Below are 22,476 nucleotides of genomic sequence, written 5' to 3'. Positions count from 1 at the left end.
TAGACGACAAAAAACACTAGAGACTGTAGATACGATCCGGGCTTTTTATTAATAAAACAGTGTATTCTCAGGACACTCTTTCCAATAGTTCTTGACGTATTGAGTCCAAACGGTATTGGTAGTGTAAGGTGAGATGGTTGTGTTTGAAGTCCATGATTGACCAGTCAAATTAGCCAGTACACCTTTCAACTGATGATCAAAGAAATCAAGATAATAAATATCAACCAGTCTTGAATCATCTTCATCCTTAGGTAAATCAGAACCAACAAATGCAGGGGCTGGATAATATGGAATAGGGGTATGAAGCGTATCATCACCTGCAGTAAAAAAAAGAGGTTTTAGATTTGTCAATATCAAAGCAAATTCTCTTTTTACCATCAGTTCCATAATCATCTTTTGTGACATAGCCTGGTGTAAGCTGAACTGAACTGTCAAGAGTATAAAATGATTGATGGAATTCTTGAGACAGAATAATTGACCTCTTCTTCATTTCTCCTTCACGATTCAAAACGGGCAGCAACTTGCGAGCAGTAGACAAGGGTACATTGTCAATACGATAAAATGCATCTTCAAAAGGAGACAGTTGGTACATGTTACTGAGTGTAAATGGACCTTGATAGATATCATAACGTACACCACCAGAGTTATACAAAAAGTAGGGCACATTCTTTCTATTTGTATCTGCTATAGTCTTTGGTAAGACCTCTTGAGTGATCAAACGATAGACACTTGACTCATCCGTCACAGGCACAGATTCGAGCGGGTAGGTCTTGGGTGCACATCCCAAATGTTGGGATAAATGAAGCTTTTTACGAAGCTTGGATATCTTTTTTGAAATCTTTTTGCCTACGTGTGTGTCGAATTTTTTGGCTTTTCCGCCGACCGAGTGATAAATGTAGCTAGCCCTGTTTTGGTCCAGGTAACGTCGACTAAAGGTAATATTACCATTTGGCTTGTATATTCCCTATTATATATAACAGTTATCAATTGCTTAATCAAAATAAACGTGCCTTCTTTTTTTTTTTTGCTTTACATCAGCAGAGAAAAAACCAATGGTTTCCATGTATCTGCCAGACTCAATTCCTGCTGCACGACCATCATAGACAGCAAAATCTCTAATATGACTATCAAAAGAAGATAAATTGGTCTACAAAAGTGTACTTCTCTTTTTTTCATTTTTTTTTTTCTTACGTGTGTCCACCCAAAACAGTAATCGGTATTGTTGGATAATAAGCACGAATGGCATTAATGATGGTACGAATTTCTTCAAAACGTATACCAATATGACCAATGAGCGTAATAATATCAGGGGTATGTGCTTTCAAAGACTGCTTAAACCAAGGTTTAGCAATTTCATCTTCTACCATCGTAATAACTGATTTATCACCATTTCCCTTGAAATTAAACAAGAAACCATAGGCAAGAACCCGGGTTCCGAATTCACCTTTAAAGTAAGTGTATTTATTGCTATGAAATGATTAAATTCTTGCTTCTATTTGAACTGCTTTTTTTAATACCCAATTTGTACAGTTTTATTGTTTTGTACGTCCTTAAGATAAACATTCGCACACAAATAACGATCTTTCCAATGTGGAATAAAGTTATCAACTGTATCAATTGTAATCTCGTTGACTGTCCGTACTAGTTAGTTACAATTTTTTTTTAAAAAAAGACAAGATAATACATGCCATAAAGCTCATGATTTCCTATTTATCGTGTTAGTCTCAGTGTCTTTTTCAATAAATATTCAATGTTTACCAATAGTTAAGAGATCATACGGAATTTTTTTTAAAAGCTTTTGTGTTACTTTACCCCTTGGATCGGTCACATCACTTAAACCATCACCTAAACAAATAATAAATAAAAAGAGAAGTTGTATGCATAAGTCCATGAATACCATCGTGTGTGTCACCTGTATCAACGATAAATAAGTCTTTTCCGAGCTTCTTTGCCTTTTCCTTCATTCGAATAACAAAAGAATAAAAATCACCCAGATCACCATTGTAAGAACCTTGAAGGACATGTCCCTTTTCAAAGCCTTAAATTATTATCTTCCTATTGTATTGTTTTACCTCTAGCCAGCCTATAAATAATTATTAAGTCCAAGTAACTATGTGCAATTTATGATTTTTTTGTTACCATGAGTATCAGTTGAATGAATGAAATTGACGTCTCCCCAAGCTAATGGTTTTAACTTTGGTAATTTTGATGTATTGACTGCATCTTTTTGTTGTCTCTTATCAATGACGTGCGCATTAGCTTGAATAAACAGTAGACCTACTATAATTAAAGTAGAATAAAGCATAGTCAATGAATAAAAAGAGGAAAAAAAGCGACTCTCTCCTTTAAATAACGACAAAAAAGAAAAATTTCCCTTGCATCTTGTGTTACAATAAAAGAAAGTCTATTTCCTGAAAGCTTTTTAATAGTTTCATCTGTAAGAAGATTGTATCAAATGATAATAATAGTGTAACGACTTTATTTTATGCAAACAAAAATTGTGTAATACAGTTCATCCATTTTAATCGTATTCTCCGTATATTTAAAGGATAACGAGCATCCTTCAAGCTTATTTGTTATCTAAAGCTCATGATATCGTTGTCATAAACTAAAAAAAAATACTCAAGTTACTATGAATGATAAAATGCCCTTTCATAAAGTAGGATATCTATCAGCAAAAGATGATTTTACTATTTTATTTACGAGATATTTCAATGTTTACTTTGGTTTGTAGTTAAAATAAAACAGTTTACGCTTTAGCAATATTTTAACTTTTCCGTCAAAATAATTATAGACATACGTGAATTTTATGCGTTTATCTAGTACTGTTAAGCATACGCTTCTATTTACATTAATAAAAACTTAGGTGCACGCGTGGTGTCTTTAATACACCTTAATTGCCCATGTCAAATTATAAAGGAGTGCAGGGGAGTCAAAAAAAAAAACACTCTTTGGGATCAAGGGCAATAAAAAAGTAAAAGAGAAGTAAATGAATAAGGAAGGGAAGACATGTCATGGGTATCAGTGTGAGCTCAAAGGCAGCCAGTTTAAGAAACGTCTTTCGGAATAGAGTGGAGGTGAGGGAGGCGATTTTCGATAATGAATTTATCAAGACTTGGGTACCAAAATACTTTTGAACAATAAAAGACGTGCGACGGCGCAATGAATAGGATGAATGACCCGGATGAGTCGTTCAGTGAAGATATTGGAGGTAATATCTAGCTTTGCTTCGTGGTCAGGGTTCTCACAGTATAGCCAATGCAAATTCATATTCAAAATCCAGCATATTTCTAGTAAGTCTTTGCTGATATAAAGTATTTAAGTACTTTATGCTCGGTATAGTGTTTACTCTGGAAAATTAACAAAAACACAAATGATACTAACAAGTATATCATTTAGATAAACCTGTTAAATGTTCTAAAATCTCTATTTTTATTTCATTCATGTCATAACAATATATTAATATCAAACATTGAATCTCATACTGGTGAAGCTAGGTATAGTCGAATTTACCTAGCAAACTAAATGATAAAACCTCATTGTATATCACTTCTTCTCTACCGTTATTATTTTATATATTATCTTGTCTATTCTCATGTTAAAAACGCAAAGTTGAATACATATATTTTTTTTTTTAAATTCCAGCTGGTTTACTCAAATGTGATCAATTGAGCGGAACAACTGTATTTATTTTTTATCTTAAAAATATATGACAGACCACGGTATGTTTGAAATATTTTTCCCTCATCTATTTACACTATTGACAACTAAATAATAAAGCAGGTTCAACTTATACAGTACTTCAAAATGTACCAGTAATGGTTTCGCCTCATTACAGATTACCAAAAAAGGTACTTGAAAAAATCAATACTTATTTTTTATTAACATTATTCGCATAAAAGATTGCCATTGCTTCAGAACTTAAACCAGTTCCAGACGACATCTCACAATTGGTATTAGCAAATATATATATGCATATATAAAGCTCACTGATTTTATATAAATAGGTAGCATATCCCTTTTCTGTAGAAAGGCAAGTGATTGCTGAAGTTGAAGTATCTAGAAAGAAAACTTTAGAAGAAGAGGAGGCTTTGAAAGTGAAGAAAAGCCAGTATGAAGAAGAATTGACAAACAAGCGAAAAGTGGCAGCTAGAAAGATTGCACCTGGATTTTTGGATACGGACACACGTATATTAAAACCAGAACAAAGGTATATTCAAATGCCAGAGTCAACGGAAGAAATGTCGATAACTGTTCAGGAGTCTCCAAGACAGTCTATTTTAGAAAGTGCCAATAGCTTTGATTATCTTAAATTTGAACAAGGTCTTGCACCCGCTGATCCTTGGGATACACCAGAAAATGATTTTGTTGCTTTGAAGTCTGTATTGACTAGTCCTTCTAAAACCAATTACAATAGTAATAGTAATAGTCATCGTACATATATGACTACAGCCTGTCCACCTTATCCACCAAGGCCTTATGTAAAGAACGAAGGAGGTAAAACATAAAATTAATGTATAGACAAACAATTAAGTAATATAAATAGCTTATTGGAACGTTCAAAATGGAGCAGGATATCCGCAACCTCCTCCTCCTCCCCCCTCACAAGGATTATCACCCAAATCTGTGCCAGCTATACCACCAAAGCCATTCAATAACTCACCTTTACCCTCTTCATCCTCTTCGCCCATTATTTCATATTCCTCACCAACACCAGCACCACCACCACCACTACCACCAGTTCCTCCATTGCCTACTAATACAGCTTATGAGCATTTGATTGAAGAGTTAAATAACATGGGATTTACTCGAATACAAGCCATGGATGCATTGGAAAAGAATGACTATGATTTATTAAAAGCAACTAATTTTCTTTTAGATCAAGCATGAAAAAGACACTTGTTTTATTGCAATAAATATACTTAAACTATCTTAGTTTCCCCACCAAGAAAGTAGACCTAAGCCATCTTCTTGTATTGTACACTATGAAATACATACATGTAAAAAAGCTGCTTTTTTTGTATAAAATGAATTATTTATACTGTAATAGAATAAGGTGGTATCTTTGTTGAATTGGCTGCAAAATCGTCCGTAAGATCAGCAGCCGATGGACGTTTTCCTGTTATTCTTGTTGCTTGAGGATGATTTATTGGTGTTACATCTGTAAATTGTTCACGTAATACTCTAACTCGAATTGGTTCCTCAATGTCCATAAACATTTTCTCGCCTTCATAATTCCATATCCAAACCTGTTCAGCAGGATCGCTGGAAAAAGCAGTATGAGATTGCAATATAAATATAGAGTGCGTCTTGTTTACAATTTCGATCCTGGTTGAAGTGCACCTCCAGGAATTAGTATATCATCAAAAAACCCCATAGTTACTATCATAGTTATTGGTCAGTTTTTTCACTGTATTCATACGAACTTTGCTTTACCAACAACGCCTGCAGGCGAACAGCTTTTAATTTTTCCAATTAAAATCTCTCCAATAAATGGTCGAAAGACAACAAGTCTAAATGTCACTATTTTTTTTGTAAATAAAATTAAGAATAGTTTTCTTTTTTTACAATCTACTTGATCGTTATACCTTTTACATAACTACAACCGTCCAAGTATAAAATAAATCCTTCTGAAACATTTAAAATGTCATGAACACAAATACAGTGTCCTACGTCTTGAACTACTTTATTTGCATATTTCTCATTTAGCACGTCTGTGATGGCGTTAATTTTTTCTTTTTTAAAATCATTCGGTACAATCTTGACTATATCTTCTACTTCAGAAAGTACAAACATTGAGGTTTGCCAAAAGATAATGCTTTCAGTGCTAATTTGCGGATTTGTAAAAAGAAATCACGGAGATTAATTCGCATTTGAGTATTTTTCATAACCTGCGTATTTCCTTGGGCTATACAGTTTTTCATTAAAAAAGGTAACGAACATCTTATTCTTCTGTAAAAATGAAAACTAGGAGTATAGAGACAATCTTTTTAATATCGGAACTTTGTTGCACCTAATTCGATGTTAGAGACAGCAGAGACCTATAGTCTATAATGAGGGCTTGCTTTTTTTTATCATAAAATAATTATTTTAATTAATAAACACAGACATAGAGACAGAAGGGTGAGTGATTTTACTTTATTTACAAATAACAAATCTATCATAACGGGCAACACACTTCTTTTTTTTCTTACATGCGTAACTTTTTCTATAATAAAAATATACAACTTTTGATTCTTCTATTAATACATTTAATACTCATTCTTTAAACTTTCTATAATTCTGATGGGTGATGATATTGAGCGAACTGAATGCGTCTATTTAATTTATATTAGAAATTGCTTTTGATTAATAAACAAGTAATTATACCTTCTTTTTGAATCTTCTTAATTCATTTGGTAAGCATGTTGACTTTACATGTTTCAAAGTGACACTCATAATATTAGAGTCATATCTATCCCATGTTTTTACTAGCTTTATAAACTCCTTTTTTGGCCATATAAGGTCTACTGTTCTTTCAATTTGAGAACCTACCAGAGTTATAGTTAGCATAAACTTTTTTTCATTTTTATTCAAATTTACTTGATGGTCTTTTGAATTTGAGTCCAATATAAAAGGTGGTGGTATAGACAGGTGTCACGCTGTTCCTTTGCTCTTTTGTTAAACCCATTTTTCGCATACAATCTTCTTCGGAAGACACGTTGCCTAAAGAAAATGATCTACCATGCAATAAATCATACCCATTGGCAACATACCACTGTTCTTCCTTTGATAAACAATAATTTACTTTTTCAATTCCATTTATAAACGAGTGGGCAATCTCCAACAAATCTAATAATTCTAACCTTAATACCAATTGTCTTATTCGAGATTCTACTAATCCAGACCACTGTAACTGCGTCTTGTGAGATTTTGAGCTGACATTAACTTGCAAATAATGGTTATACATGCAAAAGAAATCAATTGCTTCAAATAAATTTTTCCATACGCCATTACCAAATATAATATTATCTACTACTTCTCCTGCTCTTACAAATTCATTCATCATTATGCTTCTTGTGGAATTGGTGACATTATGTGTAGCACACATAGAAGGAAATCCAGGCGTAATGATAGGCATTCTGTGTGCTTTATCTGCAGGATATATCTAATTTACTTTTTTGTTTAATAAAATGTTACTTTTTTAGAAATAAAACCTTTTGTCCTTCTATTTCTATACCTCTGGGTTCCATTGTCTTGTGTTTACCGGTCCCTCTTCCATTGGCTTTAATAACACAGGCTGTGGCCATTCCCACTTGGACATGATGTGAAAAAACCGCGAAACAATCGAAGCCGTGCATGCGTTGGGATACATTTGACATACTCTGGCTACAAGCATAGCCCATGCAACGCCGCCCAAAAATCCCATCACGTTTGAATAAATTCCTCTCTTCTTTGCCCAAAGCTTTATTGTCCTAAGCGACTCACGGAATACAGACACGCTAGGAACTAACCGTAATATCTCATTTGTCACTCGAGGCCCGCTCACACTTCGAACACATTTTTCTTCAAGTCCAACTAGTAACGAGTCATCCGATAGATCAAGATCCTCTGGTATACTAGGTAATAGTAATCGAGCACAAACAAAATCAATCTACAAAAAAAAAAAAAAAAAAAAAAAAAAGCTTAAATAACTGTCCTGCTTTAACTCATTTTACTTACTGGTATACCAGAAAAATGCATCCTTATCACAGGTACATAAGCTTCCACTACAGACTATTTTCTCGTTACTATCTTTTTTTCGACTTTGTTTCCAAATGACTTACTGTTAGTTCAGTCACTTCAGGCAGTTCATTCAACATATTAAACATGATTGAAAAAAAATGCTCTCTTGTGACATGTTGGGGAAATACGCATAATGTGTCAATGTCTGCGCCTGTAAAGTTTCTATATATCAGCTTTTCAAATTTCTAAGGCCATTGAATATTTACCTGCCCCATGAACGCCAAGCTGGTAACTTCCAAAAGTAAATATCTTTCCTCCAGCACTTCTAGCCACACTTTCTGACAAACCTTGTAACTTGCTCACTTTATAAACAAATTCTTTCACTATTCTGTTCAGCTTGTTTAATACCACAATTCTACACTAAAAGTGGTTAACGGCAAGAGCAAAAGCTACCTTTATAGTTTACCTTTGCTTTGCTTCTTTATCAGTTTCAAATAAGTTATATTCATGTAGCGTTTTGAGAAGATCATTTGTTAGCTTTAGCTCATGTTCAGTCGGCTTATTCAAAGAAACGGGAGCAGTAACACCCCATTGTTGTCTGTTGGTTTGTGACATTTCTTTTTAAAAAGTAGATGAAATTTTAGATGTTGGGAACATTTCTGATAATGAACAAACGTGCTCTGTGACTTTAAGCGGTAATTAAATTATTCAACGGGGTATATAAGCTCAATTGTATACAATTGCAAAAAGGATCAGCGTCTTGTAAGTGGCTTTTTTTTCTTGTATTACTTTTGCTTCTGTTTGCATGCTTTCCCTTTAATGAGATGATACCATGTATCCTGCTCTATTACTGTCCAAATTTTCATTGGCTGTTGATCAAATAGTCACATCACATTGCTGCATTAAAACGAATTAGGGTTAAACTTTTTTTTTCTTCTCTTTTATTGTTTTGTAATAATGCTTTTAAAGAAAAGAAATACTTTTATTTCAATATGTGTTTTATTTGTATTTTTCTTTATTTTTATATGGAAACAACGTTTGTTACAAAAAGCGCATATTAATAATAGTAAAGTAAAAGCATGCTATGTTGTTTTGATACGAAATAGTGAATTAGAGGGCATATTATCAACAATGGAACAAATAGAAGATACTTTTAATAAAAAGTTCAACTATCCATATGTGTTTCTCAACAATGAAGCTTTCACTCAAGAATTTATTGATGGTGTAAAGTCAAAGACATCCTCTGAAGTAAAATTTGGTGAATTGGACAGTACAATGTGGGGGTACCCAGATTATATCAATCAAACCTATGCTGCAGAATGTAGAAAACACATGGAAGAACAAGGTGTACCTTACGCTTTAAGTGAATCTTATCGACACATGTGCAGGTAATAGATTATTTTAAATCTATCGATGAAGATTGACACTGTGAAAAGGTTTCAAAGTGGATATTTTTTCAGACACCCATTATTAGATCAATTTGATTATTATTGGAGGCTAGAACCTTACGTAGATTATTATTGTCAATTAGATTATGACGTATTTAAATTCATGAAAGAAAACAAAAAGAAATACGGTAATCACAGTAATGTGCTGCTAAAATAAGAAAATAACAAAAATATAGGATTTAATATTGCACTAAGAGAACATATAGAAAGTATTCCTACCCTTTGGAATACTATATTAAATTTTACAAAAGCCGTTTATCCACATTTACTTCAACAAAATGATTCTCTTTTGAATTTCATCAGTAACGATTATGGTAGCACATATAATACATGCCATTTTTGGTCTAATTTTGAAATTGGTGATCTATCTTTTTGGCGATCGCCCGAATATTTAGCTTTATTTGATTATTTGGATAAATCGGGAGGATTTTACTATGAAAGGTAAAAAAAAAAAAAAAAAAAAAAAAAAAAATGAGCTATTTATAATCAATAGAAAAGAAGAAAAAAAACTAATATTCATTAGATGGGGCGATGCTCCTGTGCACAGTATAGCTGCTGCACTATTATTAAAAAGAAACGAGATACACTTCTTTAATGATATTGGTTACAGACATACTGATTACACTCATTGTCCGATGGATCCAATCTATCAACAAAAGTGTAGTTGTAATCCGCTTATAAATTTTGGTAAATAATTATGATAATTTATGGACCGAGAAGGTGTTTATTCTTTATTTTATTTTTTAGATTTCTCTCAAAAAAGTTGCTATCCTCTTTATCAATATGCCATGTTTTCATAATACCCCCTCCTTCTTTTCTTCAATAAAAAATTACAGATAAAAAGTACTTTTTCTTCAGCAAAACCATTTTCAGTATTTTTAGATCAAATTATCTTCTATTCTTTGAGTAAAGTTATCTTATTTATCATAAAAAACTTTAATGAGTGCGTGATGAATTCGATATGTTTTAATTACCCGAATTAGACCAAAAAGTTTTTTTTTTTTTTTGTAAAAGGAGGATTTTATTCAGAAATCAGACCAAAAAGGGCAAGAAGAAATATTGGATTTTTTTATTTTGCGGATGGTCATTTATATTCTGTGGATGGGGGTTTACCAACCTAAAGTATTGGCGCAAGTGCCAAGCATCTATCAAAAAAGGACTGAGAATGACTCATCCAGTTTCCACAGTCTTCTTCCACTGGAGGAGGTATGCTTTTCCAAAGTGAAGACTTGGACATTATGTACCATTGTTGATGTCTGTCAAGTCGTATGTATGTCATAAGTTTGGTCAGGAGAGCGTTTTCAGGTAGCGTTAAAGATCGAAAGAGGAATTGAGCTTGGAGTATGTTTATTCGCTCTTTCATTGTTGGCTAGCGTGATAAGTGACGCATAAATTTGGTTGAGATTCGTTTAAATGCACCATATATTCGTCGTAAGCATTCATTCTGAGCATCTTCGAGTATTTTTATTTGGGGAGCAGTTAACCGATTGATTGCTAATCCATATTCCAGCCGAGCGTGAACTATTTGTGCATAGAATCTAGTGAGCAGGAGCCTGTTGAAACCATTAGGGTTGACACCCACAGAGGTCAATACATCCATCATAGTAAATGCCTTGCGAACGTTGTATTCTATTAGCTCTTGTGAGCTGAGGTAACCATCTGGTTTAAAGGGAAATCCAAGGTACGAGAAGGAATGCTGTTTGAGTAAAGTTTGTCCATAAAGCTCATAGCTCAAGTCGTCGTTCATGTCACTTAACATCATGCATTTAGATGGGTTCCAATGGAAGCCGAGTGAGAAACTGTAATCTTCACAAATTTTTAATAGCTTTGGCATTTGTGCTTTTTCAGAAATCAGGACTACATCGTCAGCATATAGCAAGCGATTTATAAGGTTGAGCCAGTTACATTGAGGAAGTGTCCTTTGATGGTTGCTTCAATCGTAGTCTTTTCGGTAGATCATTAATATAAATAGAATACAGCAGTGGGGGAATGTATTGATCCTTCTAAAACACTTGTCTATGAGGAGAAGAAATAGGAAGTCTCATTATTAAGGACCTCAAGGTAAACTTGATCAAAAAAGTGTTGGAGGAAAGCTAGTAGTGGGGGTGGTGTTGTTGGCTGTAGAGACTACCAGACAAGATTACGGTCAACAGTGTCATAAGCAGGTTTTATGTCGAAGAAGACCAGAGTAGGCTTAACCTTGTGGTGAATGCATAATATTTGGCCTATTTCAGCCAAACAGACGTCTTGATCTAGTGATCCACGACATTCTCTGAATCCGCTTTGTACTATATCAATGGGAGGGCTGTAAAATTGGATGTCATTCTGTAAGCAGAGCTCTAAGGTTTTGCGAAAGATCGAGGTCAGGCTGTTTAGCCTAAAATTACCAGGATCTGCTAGAGTACCTTTCTTGTGAATAGGTAGTTTGTTCTATGCCCGTCGGTGTCTGAATTCGCGATTGCTCTTGACATGAATCTTGAACAATATACTTCGTTGATGTTGCTTGGAATCATTTGCCACAGCTAACGCAACGGAATAAGAAGTGTGGTGGGTCTGGCTTGGTAGAATCATGTCGTCGAAAGTGATCTTGTTGATTACAGTTTGGACATATTAAGCGTTTACGCTCTTTACTAAAAGTTGAGAGAAGAGAATCAATTTCCTCTGCAGGCAAAGGATGGTTTGCTAATTCCTGAAGACTACTGAAGCCTATAGGCATTAATTGATGATAATAAATGTCGAATTTGAGTTGTAGCTGTTGTTGTTTTATAGAGTAAAAAATCTAAGATGAATAGTTTTCCAAATTTAGTAAAAATTTAGGAAAGTGAAAAAAGCTCAATAAAAACAATCACAAGTACTATAAAGGGAATATGATAAAAATAAGGGATTGTCATCAAGTATCACGCATTACTAGGGATACAACAATAGTCTAACTCAGAACCGTGTTGCTCGCAAAGCTGTCATATGTTTGTCAGCTATAAGGACCACAAAAGCTAATTCGCTAGTGTGACTAGCTGAATAGGATCAAGATCGTAGACAAAGGGAGAGAACGTAGCAGTCTTTAAAAATTGTTAATGTAGACGAAGTAGAGCAATGGAAGAGAACTAGTCCCTTAAGAACACTTTTGGCAGGAGAAAATGGAACAATGTGGCATTTTGTAAGAGCATTATGAATTGGATTCATCAACTAAACATTTTTTTTTTTTCGGCCAGCTACTTAGTATCAGCAGGATTTTTTTTTTTTTTCACCCTTTTATTTTGATCAATGAATGCAGCACCAGAACATCCAGGAAACCCCACCTGGCAAACATTCTCAGAATGGAAAAAGTTAAAGACACCAAAAGATATAAGATTAATAAAATCTGAAAAAGAAACATTGCAAGAACAGTTTGAGAGATTTAACTTGGTTGATGAAGGAGGTACAGGTTGGGGAGATGCCAGTGAAGCTCAAGATGCAGGTTGGGGTTTAGGAAATCAAGATAATGCAGAGAGCGAAGGAGGATGGTAGAGCTATTGAACAACATAGCAAATAATAATAAAAGCATTCAGATACACATTTGCAACCACATAATTATTTAATGATGTTCTTTATGCATTTTTATGTATATACAAGTTATTGTTTTATGCTCCATAAATGTATAATATAAGTTGTATGTGCATTGTATGTCTATTGGTCTTCATTAGATCCTTTCTTTTTGTTTTTCTTTGCCCATCGAAGTCCACATGCATTACATAACCTAGCAAATCAATTCAATATAACTCAAGTAAAGCCTAATTTAAGCTTACGTTTTAGGTCCTTGTGGTCCTTTGCGCCATTCGGGTGATGATGTCGTACCACAATCTTTACAAACATATTCATCCACTCCCTTATTCTTTTTCTATAATTCTACACTGTTAAGAATACATGTACAAACAACATTCTTATTCTTATGCTTACACGGCGCTTCCATTTATCTTTTCTATCTGATTGTTCGCCGCTTCCATAGGTATCTTCTGCATTATTATAAACAACATCTTCCATTTCTACTTTATTATCGACCCAGGATGCTGAATTCTCTGGTATATTTCTAGAACCCTTTTGATTATTACTAATAAACGAGGGTCCACTGAGCGTATTCGATTCAAGCTGTTGTTGAGTCTCATTTTCTGCATACTTAATTGATACAGGACCATACTTTGCTGAGAATTCATCAATACGTTTCTTTAACCACTCGTTCTCTGCCTTCAACTCCAAAAAGGTATCAAGCAAAGCGCCACTCTTTGTAGGCACCGGTTGAGCAATTCCATAGAAAGCCTCGGGATGCTCACCAGCACTCGGTTGTCCGACAACTTCAAAAAGCACATAAGTCTCATCCTTTTTTCGAAAACGATAATAGGTCATTACGGGAGAGCGTGTATGAAAGGACATTTGGAAATCTTTAATAAACACATCCATGTCATCTACATGCAAAAATTCAACGAGCTTTCGGCCTACTAATTCATGTGGTCTGTAACCTGTCAGTTCAAAAGTCGATTCTGAACAATATAGAATGTTGCCGTAAGGAGAGAGAACATGAAGTAAGCTAGTGATTTCGACAAGAATCCGCTCTGGCCAGTTTTTTCTTCTTCGAAAATCTGTCCCGTTGCCTTTTTGTACTGCTGTATTGCTTGATTCTCCTTTGTCATCTTCGATTGGACGAGAAGAAGGGTTAGATAATGTTGAAGAGATGTTATAAGAGGCACATCTAACAGATGGTTGTCTAGATTCCTCGTCCATTAAATAGTTATACAGATCAAGTTCGTGCATATTTGGACATTGAAAAAGGAAGAAATATCAAAGGTTGTCGTATGGTGTCAATAAAAAATAAGGAGTCAAATAAGAGGTGAAATTTCAGAAAGCAGTGTTGCACATAATTTCATGCTTAAATAACCTGAGGCTTTTCCAATAAACTATGAAATTAATCGAATATGAATCTGTCAAAAACACCTTTTACCGTCAGATTAGTTCTAGCCTTATTATCAATGGAGTATTATAATCGTCGCTTCATGATTTTTGAGTAAAGCAGGGTTCTTTTCAGAATTTCAAATTAAATCTTGTTTTGACAAACAGATTGTGCCCAAGCATGGATAATAAAAAACAACTTCCCAAAAAAAAAAATATAATCCTATTGACTCATATCCTATATGATTAGTTATGAAAACCTCATATTTTATGTTTATTGATTTATGCTTGTATCCGAAGCTATTGCCGAATATAAAAACCACTGAAAGCAGAAATAATTTATGTTGTTATATGGCTATATTATTCAATATGTTTCGAATTCTGCTGTTTAAATCCATTGGTATTTAGTAGACAAGTTAGAGTAAGCTATAAATTCCACACAGCATTTACACAATTCATATTTCTCAGTATCTTGTTAAGATGTTCCATTGTAAGATTTTCATTTTATGATTATAAGATTACAGTACATTTCACGCACTAAAACCAACTCATAGCTGGTTATGCTTTAAAAAAAGTATTTTTTGTCCTCCGACTTTCCTACGTCACATTGAATTTTGAAACTCATATCCTTATTTTTCATTTTTTTCCGTTTGTTGCAAAAAAGGTGTGATTACAGCGCAACTAAAAAAAAAAAATTCAAAAAAATTTGAAAAGGGCAAAAAATACAAAGCGGGTAAAAAAAAAGCGTAAAGAGAGGAATAGAAGAACAAAAAAAAGTTTATTTTTCTTTTCTCCCTTCGTCTCTTTTTTTGAAATCATGTAATCTAACTTATTTTAACAAAAAGCTTCATTAACAAGTTTATCTTCCGATTATGAATAACAATAACCTACCGTCAACTTCTACCGCCGCTAATGCTAATTTAGAATTAGATTTGGCTACCTTAACGAAAGAAAAATTAAACTTTGCACTTCAGGTAAAAAAAGGATATTTTATTTTAGAGATGCCCTATTCATACTTTATTAGAGAGCAAAGCAACTTCAAGCGGCTGGAGAAAAAGAAGACGGTAAAAATGAATTTTCTCAGCTCATGAACTTTTTAAGATCACTTCACAGACAGCAGAGTATTGCTTTTCAACATCTGCAACAGACCATGCCCCAACAACAACCACAACAGCCACAATTACAGCCTCAACCTCAACCTCAACTTCAACAACAACAACTTCAACAGCAACAGCAACAACAGCAGCAAAAGCTTCAACCAGCAATGCAAACTCCATTTATGCCAGCTGCTGGAAACCAATCAGCATCTTCTCAATTTCAGATGCAACAAATGCAAATTCAGTTACTTCAACAGCACTTGCTCCAGCAACAGCAATTAGCCAATAATACAGCAGGTAAACTTTAAATTTTATAATTCTTTATTTCTTACATTCTCATCTGTAGTTCCAAATAATGACGCATCGTTAAACAATACTCTACAATACCAAATGCTTGCATATAATCTGCTATCACAAAATCTGGCTAATAGTAGCAGCAATAACAACAGTACTTCTACACCCGTCACGCCAATGACGGCAAATGAAAATACTGCTCAACTCTTGCCCACGACCACAGAACCGCTTATACAAGAGGATACTGTAATCAATACAGAACAGCAGCAGCAACAGCAGCAGCAATCTGCAGAACCTCCCAAAACTATGGCTGAAAGATTAGTTGATGTAATTTATTTGCAAGCAGTTGAATATAACAGAATCAAGCAAGACAAAAAAGATAGACCCATTGCTGATGAATTAAAGGATGGACAACAAGTTACTGCACTTGATCTATTGTCGGGTCATGATCGATCTCACGCTCATTCATCGAGACAGCAGCGATTACTGCTGCCCGAACGATTGCCAGCTGGACTTGACCCATTGACAGTGTTGTTTGAAAGAGAAAAGAGGATAGAAAAGAGAGCTTCGGCGCGTTTAAAGGAACTAGAATTGATGACGATGGATGATCAAAAGCCACCATTAGGGTATTTGGTGAATGAGTATTATGATGAAACAGTAAGAACAGCTTCACCTGAAAAATTGAAATTCATTGTTCAATTGCGTTCACTGCAGTTACGAGATAAGCAGCAAAAGGTAATAATTATAATATAGAGTGATATTCTATTATTAATGTACTATAAAAAAGCTTCGAGAAGAGATTGTTCAAAATATGGAAGAGGCAAGTCGGTTAGCCAACTCTGTCGATCGTACTTCTTATCGCAAAATCATGAAGAGAACACTACGTGATGCCAAATTGACCGAAAAGCTGGAAAGACAGCAGCGTATAGACAGAGAAAAGAAGGAAAAGCAACGTCATTTGGATTATCTTCAGACAGTTTGCAATCAAGGACGAGATCTGATTGCTTGGCACAAATCACATCAAGCCAAGATGGGCAAATTGGGAAAAGCCATTTTGCAGTACCATGCGCATATTGAAAAAGAAGAGCAAAGAAGAGCAGACAAGAGATCAAAGGATCGTATTAGAGCTCTTCGTAACGATGATGAAGAAGCTTATCTCAAGTTGATTGATGAAGCCAAGGATACACGTCTTACACTGTTGTTAAGACAAACTGGTACCTATTTAGAATCGTTAACAAAGGCTGTAGTAGATCAACAAAACGAAAATATGAGCCTCGATGATAGTATGGATGCTGATGAGGAAGTTGATGAAGAAATGATGTTGACTGTAAAGTTGCAGATATGTAAAAAGAAAAAAAAATTTATTGTTTTTAAATGTAGGATAAGAATGGAAAGAAGATTGATTATTATAAAATGGCACATCGTGTTCAAGAGCAAGTGTCACAGCCAAATATTTTGGTTGGTGGTAAACTAAAAGAATACCAAGTCAAAGGTCTTCAATGGATGGTGTCTCTCTATAACAACAGATTGAATGGTATATTGGCTGATGAAATGGGTTTGGGTAAAACAATCCAAACCATTAGTTTGATTACCTATTTGATTGAGAGGAAGAAGCAAAATGGTCCCTTCCTTATTATTGTTCCTTTATCGTAAGCATTTTTCTATTAATATAATCTTTTATTAACAGTATATTTATAGTACGCTTACAAATTGGGCGCTTGAATTTGAAAAGTGGGCACCCTCTGTGATAACAGTTGTTTACAAGGGACCACCTGATGTCCGTAAAGACATTCAAAAGAGACAGATTAAGCACAGAGACTTTCAAGTACTGATAACTACATTTGATTATATCATTAAGGATAGACCAGTTTTGTGTAAAATCAAGTGGCAGTACATGATTATTGATGAAGGACATCGTATGAAGAACACGCAATCCAAACTGACACTGGTCCTCAGACAATACTACTCTGCGAGATACCGTCTTATTCTGACTGGTACACCACTACAAAATAATCTGCCTGAACTATGGGCTTTGTTAAATTTCATTTTACCGAAGATATTTAATTCAGTAAAGAGTTTTGAAGAGTGGTTTAATACACCGTTCAACAATCAAGGTGTACAAGACAAAGTGGAATTAAATGAAGAAGAACAACTGTTGATCATTAAACGTCTTCATAAGGTAAAGCGTATACATATACAAGTCATCTAAGCTAAATACAAATTACAGGTTTTACGACCATTTTTGTTGAGAAGACTAAAGAAGGATGTCGAATCAGAGTTGCCTGATAAAGTGGAAACAATTATAAAATGTAAATTATCAGCACTTCAGCTTAAATTGTATTATCAAATGAAAAAATATGGTATACTTTATGGGTCCAATTCCAATAATGGGTAAGTAACTTGTAATAGTTACGAATGATTATCTAATCTAACAATAACTCTAAAGAAAAACGAGTATTAAGGGCTTGAACAATACAATCATGCAATTACGTAAAATATGTAATCACCCGTTTGTATTTGAAGAAGTTGAAAGGGTTGTTAACCCCTACAAGCTAAGCAACGAATTGCTCTATCGAGTATCAGGCAAATTTGATTTGTTGGATCGAATATTACCCAAATTAAGAGCGACAGGTCACAGAGTACGTACAGAAACAAACATTGTGAGACATTTTTTTATACAGTGTAAATAGGTTTTAATCTTTTTTCAAATGACTCAAATTATGGACATTATGGAAGACTTTTGTATATACCGAGGTTTTCGTCATTTGCGTCTTGATGGTTCTACTAAATCAGATGACCGATCTAACCTCTTGAAGCAATTCAATGCACCCGATTCACCCTACTTTATTTTCCTCTTATCGACGCGTGCTGGTGGTCTTGGTCTTAATTTGCAAACAGCTGATACAGTCATTATATTTGATTCCGATTGGAACCCTCATCAAGATTTACAAGCTCAAGACCGTGCACATCGTATTGGTCAAACAAAGGAAGTTCGTATCTTTAGACTGATCACTGAGGATTCTATTGAAGAAAATATCTTGGCTAGAGCACAGTATAAGCTAGATATTGATGGTAAAGTCATTCAAGCTGGTAAATTTGATCATCGTAGTACAGAAGAGGACCGTGAAGCATTCTTAAGATCCCTGTTGGAAGACAAGAGTAATTCGAGAGACGAAGAGCAGAATGATGAATTAGATGATGAAGAACTGAATACAATCCTTAAGCGTTCAGATCAAGAGTATACCATTTTTACTAGAATTGATCTTGAAAGACATAGAGCGGATGTGGAAGACTGGAAGCGGAAATATGGAGATAACGGCAAGAAACCCGAAAGATTGATTCAAGAATGGGAACTACCGGACATTTATCAAAACGATGCTATGTTTGACGCTTACCAATCAAATACAATTGACTCTGTCTTTGGCAGGGGACAAAGAGTAAAAGAATCAGTGAGTTACGGCGATAGTATGACTGAAAGACAGTGGCTGAGACAAATAGAAAAGGATGAAGACTTTGCAGAGTCTGATAAAAGAGCTGTGAAGCGTGCAAAGAATATATAATGCAGCAATACGTTTCTTATACACTTGTGCAGATAATATGTCTTTTTTTTTTAGTAATAAACAAGCATTCGATCTTATTTCCTTTTTGGTTTATAATAAAAACTGTTGAGAGTGTACATTACCATCCCATAGTTGTACTTTTCTCTTGTTTAATAAAACTCAAGAAGTTATTCTGAAAGGCTGACTAAGTTCGCTTACTATTAATGGAGAATCACTGTAGGTATTGAACCAAATGGATCTAATTAAGAACAGGATGAAAACAATGGTATCATATGTTTACGATAGCCTTGAATAGGTGTCATTGACCATTTTTTATTTAAAAAAGAAAAACACGATTGTGTTCATGTTTTATTTTAGTTTAGGCAAAAGTTTCATGTTGATTTTATACAAAAAACTATTGTCATGAATAAATTAAAAAAAGACACTTTAAATCTTTTTTCCCCCCTTTTTTTTCAATTTATCGCTATCATTCTAGTTTAGGACAATCTGATGGGGATCATGAACTTAATGCATTTAGCTTTCTAATTTTCCTTTAAACAAATAAATAAATATCAACAAGTTCAATTTTTACTTAATAGATGATAGAAAACAATTTTATTTGATGAATGTTCAGAGCTCTACTTTGACTGTGGTGTATATAATGGCTCATTGTGAATTATTAAAGCGCTTTCATTGTTTATAAGAAATGAATTATTACTGCTCATGCTTGATACTTTTTTCTATACACCAATTCATCAGTGCACGACTTTATTAGATAAGTAAGCAGAGACAGTAAAAGGTAGGTTACACATACTTCGGTCAATGAAAATGTTACTGTCTAAAACTAGTCATTGCTTTTGGCAAAAACCAAATAAGGTAAACGAGTTTAATCCCTCTTTTTTATATGTTCTTTATCTAAGACCTTTGGTTTTTTCTTTTCTTTTCTTTTTATTATTCATTTTTACAATGCAACCACAAGCTGTTACTGTTGTTGACGTTCAACTATCCTCTCCTGGCCCATCATCTCCACCACAACATCGAATTTTAAATAGAGTATCAACCTTGTTTGGCGCCAAAAAGAAAAATGTGACACCAGCAGAATTTGTGCAGGAACAAGCTGAAGAGTTCCAGGCAGATTCCTTGTATGACGCAGATGATGCTGCTTCTCGAGTGGATTCGATGTATTCTTCACTTCATTCTCGCCGCTCGGGTTATCGTCCCTCAGCAGCCAACAACACACCAGCACCACTTCGAACAGTTCAGCTCGAGAATCCGATTGTCCATCTGCCAACTCCTCCAACACCACCTGCTAACGACAAACGCCCTTCCCCTCCACCTGAACCCAAAAAGATAATCACACCACCAAGCTCATTACCATCTTCACAAAAGAAAGTAGAAGATGTAGAAGAACAATTTAAATTACTATTGGTAATCCTTATCATCCTCTTTTATTCAAAAAACTAATGTATCTGTACACATAGAAAGAATATGCTCCTTCAGCTGACCATATGAGCAGCGTCAACAACTTGACCTTTGAACAAAAAGAACTTTTACTTCGTTCTTCTAGGTCGCCTGCTCTATTGAAAAAGAACTCTACTTTCTCTCACGTCATGCCATCCTTTTCACTAAAAGCAACTTTTGGTCTAAAGAACAAATCATCCAAGCCAGCTCTACAACCCAACCATCACTCCACATCTGATGTCGACCTCCACAGTCTATTTTACTCGGATGCAAACAACACAGCCACCAAGGCCAAGACGACACCCGCAAGGTACAGTCGCACGAGAACTTCCCTGTACAACGGAACCGGAATTGGACCCGGAGGAGGTAGCAGTGAACGAAATAGTACGTCAAGAAGAAGTAAATTGAAATCGACACCTGAATATTTTGTACATTTACTGCAAATGACTCATGTACGTGATCTCGAGGATGCTGAGGTGCTTGATCTCCGCGTCTTCTTGAGAAGTGTGGTCGTCAGCTGGACGAGTGAATTTTTAGCCTTGGGAGGCTATGAGGCTATTGCGAATCTTTTCAAACAGATGAAAGAGGCACAGAAACGACATCCGAATGATAATCGAATCTTACAGCATCTTGGTAAATGTCTAAAGGCGATCATGACACATCAACCCATGGGCACACAAATCGTTTTGTTAAATCCTGTCGCTCTACTGCATGTACGTGATATACTCTTTGGGCCTGCGAGTAAGAAACAAAAGCAGGTGTATGGACTGGAGATTGCTACCAAAAGTCTCTTACTCAACTTGCTCTGTACCCTGGCTACCCTTCAAACCAACTGTTCAGCTGATGTTGAGTACGTCCATGGCTATGATGTCTTGCGTCGATTGCTGCTCGACAGGCCAACGGATCGTTTAGTGGACGACGAAGACAAAAAGAAACAAATCAAGCATCAAGCCCCCTTCCCAATGACCCTCAAGACAGATCCTCAAGAAATATTGCAAATGATTATGGAGAACGATCCAAATGGTCAAGCGATCGGTAGAGAATATGAGTGGGATCGTGATGAACTCAAGCCAAGGTATACGGCTTGGATGAGAGAGCTACAGTATACAGTAGAGCGTCATATTGAGACAATCACCTTTTTAGCACAAGTGCTAAATTATGATTTCAAGAGTGCTTACCGACAAATAAAAGCAAGACAGAGTGGAATGAATGAAGAAGAGCAAGAAGAAGAACAGGAAGAAGCATCTGGTTCTGTGATGACTGAAGAAGGCGTTGTTGATTATATTGTAATTTGTTTTAATGATTTAATTATTTGTTTATTAATCTAGTAATTCAGGTTACTCATCTGCGTCTTATTCGTACCGTGGTCACTACTCCACCTACAAGTTATGTTGGTTGTTATGATGAGCGTGAGCAAGAAAAGATTCGACTTGAATTGATGCTGTCCGGATTTGATAAAATATCCAAGGTATTCAAGTATAAAAATTACAGTGCAATTATCCCCCACTGACGTTTATTTTAAGATTTTGATACAATGTCCACATCCAACTGTACGTGAATCCTATATAAACTATCTAAGGCCCTTGATGAGCCCATGTGCTGATTTAAGCCGCCCAAAAGAGCAATTATCAAGTACAACCCCTCCTCCCTTACCTGACAGAAATAAGCAATACAGAGACCTTGATGAACTCAACCCAAATGAGGATGAGGATGACGAGACAAATGCATGTGAGATCTATGTGTATGCTGATGATGAACATCCTGAAGAAGAAGAACATCAAAATGATGGTGTATTCCATAAGCAATGGAAATATGATGAAGAGCCTTATGATGATATCTTTTTAGAGAGTGCGGAAGAAGATGAAGAAGACTTTTCATAAAGCAAGACAGATTGCTCTAAATATTTAACCAATGTATACCTTAAATAAAAATACACCCAAATTCTATTTATCTAAATCTCTTCATGCGGGCATATGCTTTGTCCAATCAAAATGTATGTACAAGTTTATTCATTCC

General features: G+C 35.0%; 10 protein-coding genes across 10 annotated transcripts; 5 read left to right on the top strand and 5 right to left on the bottom strand.

Annotated features, from left to right (window-relative positions):
• Window positions 1–48: 48 nt before the first annotated feature.
• RO3G_02108 (uncharacterized protein) lies at window positions 49–1,964 on the bottom strand (the record flags this gene model as incomplete). The annotated part of the gene is made up of 7 exons (XM_067656699.1): window positions 49–317; window positions 376–964; window positions 1,034–1,124; window positions 1,192–1,467; window positions 1,518–1,641; window positions 1,813–1,845; window positions 1,898–1,964. 7 exons carry the CDS (start codon window positions 1,962–1,964, stop codon window positions 49–51), a joined length of 1,449 nt encoding a protein of 482 aa, XP_067512800.1.
• Window positions 1,965–3,818: 1,854 nt separating this feature from the next.
• RO3G_02107 (uncharacterized protein) lies at window positions 3,819–4,890 on the top strand (the record flags this gene model as incomplete). Its single annotated transcript, XM_067656698.1, has 3 exons — window positions 3,819–3,851; window positions 4,008–4,497; window positions 4,547–4,890. The coding sequence occupies 3 exons, from the start codon at window positions 3,819–3,821 to the stop codon at window positions 4,888–4,890; spliced, it is 867 nt and encodes a 288-aa protein (XP_067512799.1).
• A 424-nt stretch (window positions 4,891–5,314) lies between these two features.
• On the bottom strand, window positions 5,315–5,796 carry RO3G_02106 (uncharacterized protein; the record flags this gene model as incomplete). Its single annotated transcript, XM_067656697.1, has 3 exons — window positions 5,315–5,382; window positions 5,437–5,523; window positions 5,589–5,796. 3 exons carry the CDS (start codon window positions 5,794–5,796, stop codon window positions 5,315–5,317), a joined length of 363 nt encoding a protein of 120 aa, XP_067512798.1.
• Window positions 5,797–6,251: 455 nt separating this feature from the next.
• RO3G_02105 (uncharacterized protein) lies at window positions 6,252–8,319 on the bottom strand (the record flags this gene model as incomplete). Its single annotated transcript, XM_067656696.1, has 10 exons — window positions 6,252–6,317; window positions 6,370–6,530; window positions 6,583–6,766; window positions 6,846–6,917; window positions 7,034–7,147; window positions 7,247–7,633; window positions 7,702–7,755; window positions 7,806–7,915; window positions 7,971–8,092; window positions 8,171–8,319. The coding sequence occupies 10 exons, from the start codon at window positions 8,317–8,319 to the stop codon at window positions 6,252–6,254; spliced, it is 1,419 nt and encodes a 472-aa protein (XP_067512797.1).
• A 516-nt stretch (window positions 8,320–8,835) lies between these two features.
• RO3G_02104 (uncharacterized protein) lies at window positions 8,836–9,952 on the top strand (the record flags this gene model as incomplete). The annotated part of the gene is made up of 5 exons (XM_067656695.1): window positions 8,836–9,092; window positions 9,201–9,289; window positions 9,404–9,593; window positions 9,676–9,839; window positions 9,900–9,952. 5 exons carry the CDS (start codon window positions 8,836–8,838, stop codon window positions 9,950–9,952), a joined length of 753 nt encoding a protein of 250 aa, XP_067512796.1.
• Window positions 9,953–10,521: 569 nt separating this feature from the next.
• Window positions 10,522–10,986, bottom strand: RO3G_02103 (uncharacterized protein; the record flags this gene model as incomplete). Its single annotated transcript, XM_067656694.1, has 1 exon — window positions 10,522–10,986. One exon carries the CDS (start codon window positions 10,984–10,986, stop codon window positions 10,522–10,524), a length of 465 nt encoding a protein of 154 aa, XP_067512795.1.
• Window positions 10,987–12,413: 1,427 nt separating this feature from the next.
• On the top strand, window positions 12,414–12,656 carry RO3G_02102 (uncharacterized protein; the record flags this gene model as incomplete). The annotated part of the gene is made up of 1 exon (XM_067656693.1): window positions 12,414–12,656. The coding sequence occupies one exon, from the start codon at window positions 12,414–12,416 to the stop codon at window positions 12,654–12,656; it is 243 nt and encodes an 80-aa protein (XP_067512794.1).
• Window positions 12,657–12,898: 242 nt separating this feature from the next.
• RO3G_02101 (uncharacterized protein) lies at window positions 12,899–13,934 on the bottom strand (the record flags this gene model as incomplete). Its single annotated transcript, XM_067656692.1, has 2 exons — window positions 12,899–12,919; window positions 13,086–13,934. 2 exons carry the CDS (start codon window positions 13,932–13,934, stop codon window positions 12,899–12,901), a joined length of 870 nt encoding a protein of 289 aa, XP_067512793.1.
• Window positions 13,935–15,219: 1,285 nt separating this feature from the next.
• Window positions 15,220–19,020, top strand: RO3G_02100 (uncharacterized protein; the record flags this gene model as incomplete). Its single annotated transcript, XM_067656691.1, has 8 exons — window positions 15,220–15,463; window positions 15,513–16,195; window positions 16,248–16,787; window positions 16,841–17,109; window positions 17,159–17,639; window positions 17,688–17,851; window positions 17,907–18,099; window positions 18,151–19,020. The coding sequence occupies 8 exons, from the start codon at window positions 15,220–15,222 to the stop codon at window positions 19,018–19,020; spliced, it is 3,444 nt and encodes a 1,147-aa protein (XP_067512792.1).
• A 945-nt stretch (window positions 19,021–19,965) lies between these two features.
• RO3G_02099 (uncharacterized protein) lies at window positions 19,966–22,340 on the top strand (the record flags this gene model as incomplete). The annotated part of the gene is made up of 5 exons (XM_067656690.1): window positions 19,966–20,427; window positions 20,481–21,495; window positions 21,604–21,746; window positions 21,797–21,936; window positions 22,040–22,340. The coding sequence occupies 5 exons, from the start codon at window positions 19,966–19,968 to the stop codon at window positions 22,338–22,340; spliced, it is 2,061 nt and encodes a 686-aa protein (XP_067512791.1).
• Window positions 22,341–22,476: the final 136 nt, after the last annotated feature.

This window comes from Rhizopus delemar, genomic scaffold (assembly GCF_000149305.1).
Source record: "Rhizopus delemar RA 99-880 supercont3.1 genomic scaffold, whole genome shotgun sequence".
NCBI classification, from domain to species: domain Eukaryota; kingdom Fungi; phylum Mucoromycota; class Mucoromycetes; order Mucorales; family Rhizopodaceae; genus Rhizopus; species Rhizopus delemar.
The sequence above is the reverse complement of the archived record's forward strand: the minus strand, read 5'-3'. Positions and strand labels throughout refer to the sequence as shown.